General features: G+C 37.5%; 1 protein-coding gene across 7 annotated transcripts in view; it reads right to left on the minus strand.

Annotated features, from left to right (window-relative positions):
- The window catches only part of LOC140837473 (probable serine/threonine-protein kinase SIS8), an 18,370-nt gene extending 11,406 nt beyond the window's left edge, over window positions 1-6,964 (minus strand). For 3 of the 7 annotated variants that reach the window (XR_012119336.1, XR_012119337.1, XM_073203667.1), the window contains exons 1-6: window positions 5,916-6,964; window positions 4,249-4,686; window positions 2,738-2,838; window positions 1,138-2,375; window positions 1,006-1,046; window positions 153-221 (exon numbers count right to left, since the gene is read on the minus strand). Coding sequence is in view for 5 of the 7 variants with exons in the window: in XM_073203667.1 (XP_073059768.1) it covers window positions 153-221; window positions 1,006-1,046; window positions 1,138-2,375; window positions 2,738-2,838; window positions 4,249-4,686; window positions 5,916-6,386 (2,358 nt within the window). In the remaining 2 variants the exon portion in view is untranslated. Of the gene's footprint in view, window positions 1-152; window positions 222-1,005; window positions 1,047-1,137; window positions 2,376-2,737; window positions 2,839-4,248; window positions 4,705-5,915 lie in introns of all 7 variants that reach the window. The other 4 variants (XM_073203656.1, XM_073203643.1, XM_073203650.1 and 1 more) reach the window with 3 other exon arrangements.
- Between the last annotated feature and the right edge of the window lie 249 nt (window positions 6,965-7,213).

A 7,213-nucleotide genomic window follows, 5' to 3' on the forward strand; every position in this document is an offset into this window, starting at 1 on the left:
AGTAATTCTGGTTAAACAGAACATTCTACACAGTTATCCAGAGTCCAAAAATAAAGCAAAAGTGTGGAAGGATCTACAACAGATCAATGGTATATCTGGCCCAGAATGCCAACATGAGTGATGTACCAAGCAAGAAAACAGAGTGGTTGTACCTCACTTTTAAATTCCTCTAGAGATTCACCGATTTTATCTTGGTCGAGAAACCTTTTGACAGCAACTTCCTAAAAGTTGGAATCGAGGTATAATTATTCTTCATCCAATCACAAGCTGAAGCAGATATAGACTTATAGCCATAACCACAGCCACAAATACATAAACAACAATTGTATAAGTTACTGGCAGCATGTCATCTTTTGATCCCAGTACATGAAACATAATAATTCCAGTGTTTGAGAGGGGTGATCTTGTAACACTAAGACCCAAAAATTGAAAAAGACTTTGTGCACATCACACACCCTGATGTTTTATTTATTTTACAGATATACAAAAATAAAGGTTCAGCCTGTGTGAACAGCAAACATAAATATTGTCTATAAAATCAACGAATATTAGCACAGTAAGTATATCAAATTCATATTCATATTTTTCCCTATTGATGCAGAATATGGAAGAAACCCATAAAATTTTCTGATTCCCAATCATGAATGCTTAATTTTGGAACAATGATGACTAAATTCATTAACAAACAAGTGTGAGGAAACCAACTCATATAGCATAGTAAATAAAACACCTAATAGCTGCCAAGGGTTGCTAAAAAGAAGGAAAAAAGCTTCTCGGGACTTGCAAAAGTTTTCTAACTATCAGAATTTTGGGTTTGAAATATTCGGATGAATAGAAAACAGACATTAAGACACTTCTCGTAAGAACTTCAATTTGCAAAAACATGAAAAAGTCAAGAAATTTGTTAGTGGTATATATTCCCTGGTCAATTAAAGCAAGCCATACAGTTTATGCACATGGTTTTCATGTTTTTACATAATTTAATTTTGATTTTAAGAAACTCACAGTTCCATGCCAGTCTCCACGATATACCTCACCATAAGATCCTGCAATAAAGTAAAATTCTAGAGTTATTGCTCTAAGTAAAAACCATTTGGCAGACAAATTCATCATTTCTGAGTGTGATAAGATTAATACCAAGCCCGATACGCTCACCCAAGGTGATGTCCTCCCATGGAATTTCAAAATCAGCCACATCATCAAGTGTCGAATCAGATTTAGAACTTTCATTACCCACTGACCTATCTGATATTCTTTCACCCTCTGAAGTTAACCGACCCTCGTGCTCTTGTTTACCGCTTCCTTCTTCAGAAGCAGTGGCATTTGCATCCCCTTCACTTCTTATACACTCAACTGACTTAAAAATGGCAACAGGACTATCTGGTGAATGAATGCCCATTTCCAAGATTTCATACTGCTTACTAACAGCTGCAGTTGTTGCAACCACAGCTGCAGCTGTGACTGTAGCTGCAGTCGCAACAGGAAGTTGAAGCTTTGGATCATTGTTAGCATTTGCCACAGCAACGACCATTGATGACGCAACTGCGGCGGCGGCGGCCGCTGCTGCAGCAACAGGGACATTGTTTTTGTACTTTGAAAGGTCTACTTCATATTCTGATGAAGCACAATGTCCAAATGCTTCTTTCAGATTTGACTGATGATCCAAAGGTTTATCCAAAGTGCCTCTAGAACGATAACCATGATGAGGCAGTGGGGGAAGGAAAGCAGGATCGAGGATATTATAACCCTTAGTTCTATGTTTCTCACCAATTACTTTTTTATCCTTTTCTTGTGTCACAGGCTCGATATCCACTGGTGGAAAATCTAATTTCTCTGGGTACATTTGAGTGAACAAGTTTTGAGGTGCAACAACACCACTTTCGAGTAGAACATCATGGAGCTTCTGAGCTAGCATCGGATTATCTTTGGTGGCATCAACCATTAACTGTGAAACATCATTCACTTTCATTTGTTGGGCAGCTGGAGAGCTAATGCCTTCGGTCCAAGAAGGAGATCTTGCATGAGGAAAAGGATGATTAGTCCTGCTATGGACCTCCTGTCCTGTCTCTACTGCAAACGGAATTTTTGACCTGTCAGCACCACCATGTTTCCCTTCCCGACTTTTCATTTGCTTTCCTTTGACATCCAAGGATAAAATATCGCCTCTGTCCATAGACTCTTTTTCCGTAAAATCATTCTCTCCAAAATTGGATATCTCATGCATTGCTGAAAATTCAGGTTGATCTTGTAATGAACTAGTTACCCCGCCACTGGATGATGCCACATGAAAAATGCCTTTACGGTCTATATGGGCTCCTAAGGCATCAGATGGAATAAGAGTACCAGGGTCCGCCATTAAATCAACAATATATTCCCTAAACCATATCGACTTTTTCATTAGAAACAGAGATGCAGGAGAAGCAACTGAACTGAAACAGCACAAGGCTAGAAGCAAGAATTGTTTTAAATTATTCTCGACAGAGTAGCAAAATCAACAATCATCAAAACAAACATCATAGGCAAATAGATAATTAAATTTAGTTTATCAAAACAGACCATTTTAATGAATATGGTGGAAAATTGGAGCCAAGGATGCATCATCTGCAGAAATTATGATTATAGTGCTAAACTCAAATTCTCCAAAGAAAAAAGAGCAGGACAAGAGAAGAAAAAACATCACAGACCAACATTTCAGTTAAAAAATAGCACCAGTGGAAATATAGCAACTGGGACTTACCTTCCACCAATTTTTATGATGTTCATTGCTACCTCATCAGAACCGGTAAATTCTTGTCCTTTCACCAAGCAACAAGGAATGTCCAAACTATCAGCCAGAATCTATAAGAAAAACCAAATAGATATAAAACGGAAAGAACAATTCAGAACAATAAGCAATCCTCAAGGACAGATTTTCAGCATAAAATGCAGGTTAGCCTATGGAAACTATATAACACGTGGAAACATGTTAGTTCATCTCGAGGATGTAACACCTAAAGTAGGCATTTAGCAGCTCATCGATATAAGCTGGATTATGATACAAAGCGGGTGAAGAAATTATACCATTAAGTTCTGCATGCAGCAAAAAATGAGAATAACGAAAGACTATCCATTCAATTGCTTCCAAAGAAGGAGAATGAGTACAATAGAAGGTGAAGAAATCAAACTTACCTTCCTAGGTGTGGGATAAAGAAAAGGTGAGATTTAAGTTTTTCAAATGAATAAAGTTATCAGAAAGAATAAGCCAACTTTCAGTTTCAAGTCTCATAATTATATTGGTATAGTGCTCAGATGAAGTTGGCAGGTAAAACCTCTTTTTCTAATGCATTATCTTCTGATCAACAGGTAAAGGAAACGAGAAAATAGTATTAGAAGCAAGAAGTTAAAATTTTAACTTCTGAAGGCTACTAACTTTTCAAAGACTGTTTAAGAGCAGGGTAAATTAAGGAGAAATCAGTTTAGGATGAAGAAAATTTTGGACTTATGAAAACTAAGATGCAGAAAGTTGGTAGTTTCAGAATAATTTAACATAGACATAACATGAGAAACCACAGATGCAAAAATGCAGAGATCCCAGCAAAGTTTAACCCGTCGTCGAATTTTATTTTAGTTTCGAAAAAAATGAAAATTCATGGAAGGATGCATATACCATCCTGCACTTATAATTTTAACCTTGACTGAAATAATAAAGATAAAGCTTGGAATGATCAAGTATAACATATGTGTGAGACTCGAGAGATACATTCTTTGTAACTCCTTGGCTAATTGTTCATCATTCATCTACATACATGCAAGTGGATAGCAAAGTATATTGACAACTCAATGATTTGTGTGATAAATCTGAATTCAATCCTAAAGCTAATCATAGAAGCTTGACATGGACATAACTTGCATACAACATTCCCCGTCACATTCTTGTCCCCAGCAAACAGAAAAACTTGTGATGGTTACCAGACGATACAAGCTATAAAAAAAGAAGCATTTTTCAAGTACACCATTTGGCCAAAAAAGAAAAGGAAGCATCAAGATATATGAATCAATGACTCTCTTGTAAGAGTACATGGGTTGATAAATACATCCTCGCACTTTTTGCAGACATCATTGCATGCTTCTTTACTTTAAATTTATTTGGAATTTATCACACGTAGCAGCCTAGAAATAGCCAATTAAAGTCTAAGTCTATGGAATTGAAAAATGAATTATATATATGTCGTGTTTAGTGAACAATAGTCTCGATACAGAGTTCAGTACCTTGAAAAGCAAAGCCCGATGACGAGCCAGTCCAATTGTTAGAGAACCAAGAGGTATAACCATGCTCCCTTGGTTCGCTTTCAAACTATAACTATGATTTCTCCATGCAGTCAACATCTTGTCAGGATCACTAACAGGGCCTCCCATATAATCAGAAACTGAAGTAGCGAGATTCTGCACCATACTGAGGGTAACAAAATTTACAGAATCGGGCTTCAATTTAAAAGCCATGTCCAATGCTTGCTGCTCAAAACTCAACAACTTGGTGTCTGCCGCTCTATTGACAAGAATAGCTTCCCAATGTGTATCTTCGGACACTGGCATTCCTTGTAGATCAATGAGGGAAGGTATTCTTGATGAAGTGGATCCAACCAAAATGCCATGTAGGTCAAAGAAACCATCCAGAATCTTGTCATCGTAGCTAAGAGCATTGTAATTCTGTGAATCACGTTAAATCTAGAATATAAGATAGATTAGAAAGGAAATAAAGAGCATCATGCATATGAAATAATTTTCATTCTCATATGCCAAAAACGAAAGCAGAATACAGAAGAATGAGGTCAGCTGACTTTCATCCCTAAAAACCATGGATCTATTGGCAGATATAGTTGAGAGATTTGATTTCCAACAACCCCCTCAAGCTGAAACATCATGTGCAAGCTTAGGTAAAGATAACAAAAATAATTGATAATTTTTGGGTCCAATTACTCTGTTAGACGTGCATATTTTATTGCAACTTTCCCTCAGCGTCAAATGGATGTGCTTGTTTCACACGCTTCTAGATACACCATACACTACACTATTCTTTGCCTAAAAAATCATACCTAATGACAATTTAAGCCATAACAGGCTTGAGAAGGTGGCCAACATTCCAGTGAAGAAAAGGACACCCTCCACCATGAAATGATGCTTTATGGTCTTGTTTTATTTGATGATCAAACTTCAGCACAATAGGTCAGTGATTTATTTGATTGTTTTGAATGGCAAGGTGAATCAAAGATGGCAGAAAATAGGTGAGGAACAACTGGTGAGATGACTGAATTGGGGGTTATAACGAATGGTTTACAACAACAGTATAAAACCACTCGACTTTTCACAAATTTATTGAAATTCATAAGTCATCATCAAAACATTGTGTAAGGACCTAATGGTCACTACTTCTTTTGGGTCTGCTTGGACCGAGCCAAAGCTTATCTCATGGTAGCTCACGAGTCTTACTCACAGAACTCTCCACCCCTGACAGAGCCGTACGTTCCCCCCAAACCTCAAACCCATCCAAGTACTTGCCCTAGAGGTCTTGGGTTCGAGACTTGGGGGAACGTAACCCGCTGTCAGGGGTGGAGAGTTATATGAACAAGGACTCATGGTATGGATTACCATCAGGGATTGGGAAGCTTTGGCTCGGTCCAAAAAAGGGTAGTGGCCATGGGGTCCTTACAAATTGCATGGCCAATCATCAAACTACACATGCATTTAGCTTTTGAATCACAGCAGAACTGGGATATGGAAATGTAAATATTAAATCAACTTGGAAATCAAGCAAGATGCAACCAGGTACTGAGTTATTTATTTATAAGATGATCCTACTATGCCATTTGACAAAATATCAATGCCCGAGTAATAATAGGCCAAATGAACGAAAACCAACATGAAATTAAAACAACTACCCAATAACGGTAAGCAGCGACTTCAGCAGGTGTATTTTCAGGAGGACAAGAACCCAAACTAATCTGCTTTACAGCTTCAATTTGAACAGCCTCAGGGTCCTCCCTTGCACTCAATTCCAAAGCCAACTGAATCTGATACTCCTCCTCTACATCAGGATCCCTCGAGTTGCCAAACTCGGAATCGTGCCTCACTGCATCTAAAGCAGCATCCAAGCTACTACTATCCACAGAATCAAAAGTTTCTACCCTTCTTTCAATTCTTGGAACATCGGAATAGGAGGGAGGACTAGAACTACGCCTATGCGTAACGGAATTCAACCATCCTGAAATTGCTGAAAAGGGATTGTTCTCAGACTTTTCAGTTGGTGAAACATCAAGCAACCGATTACTACCCTTTGATGATGAGGAAGAACCCTCTGCATCTTCAGAATGATTGGAACCTATGTGAAGTTTCTTCAGAAATTTTTTCATCTCTTCTCAATAAGCCACAGTGGTCAATGCTAAAGATGAAAGAATCTAACCATAATCCTCTCCATTGTCTCACTCCAATCATGAATCACTATCATCAACGAACAATTCGGAACAAAAACAAATGTAAACCATAGAACACCTCAAGTCAATACCCACGGGTCTAAAAGCAACCCATAAATCCCAATAAATGAAGAACCCACTCAAATCGAGTTCTTTGTAAGAAAACCCAGAAGTCCAACTTCAAGAAAACGCCCTTTCGAGATGCCCTTCTCACAGTAGAATGAAACCCAATCAAATAAACAAGAAGCACCACAGTTCCTCCAACCTGACGAACAAACGAAACACCTATGTGGGTTAAATGGACTATGACGGCATAAAGACTGCTCCTTTTCTGTAGTCAAGCTTGAGTGTTGAGATTGAACTCATCGAGCGGGCAACAACTTGATAGTCAAAGGGAAACAGTTCATACAAGTAATGGTCCTGATGTAGAGAAACAAATAAAGTGGAGTGCTGAGGTAGATAGAGAGTAAAATATAGAAAGAAAGAAACTTGTAGTAATTGGTTGGTTTTGCAAAAAGAGCAAGGCAACTACGCGTCGAAACCAACCAAGTGGGATTATAAAACGCGCCACTTGACGTATTAATCACCAAACCAATTATTATTATTATTATCATTTATGCAATTTTAATACAATTTTAATATTATTCATGTCTTTTTAGATATAATGAATATTATTTTTTACAAGGATAAACATGGGATAAGGTTATATTAACTCAGTGTTTATTTTAAAAATAAAAATTATTTTGAGTTTAATTTTGTTAAACTCA

This window comes from Primulina eburnea, chromosome 1, assembly GCF_022965805.1.
Source record: "Primulina eburnea isolate SZY01 chromosome 1, ASM2296580v1, whole genome shotgun sequence".
In the NCBI taxonomy this organism is placed as follows: Eukaryota; Viridiplantae; Streptophyta; class Magnoliopsida; order Lamiales; family Gesneriaceae; genus Primulina; species Primulina eburnea.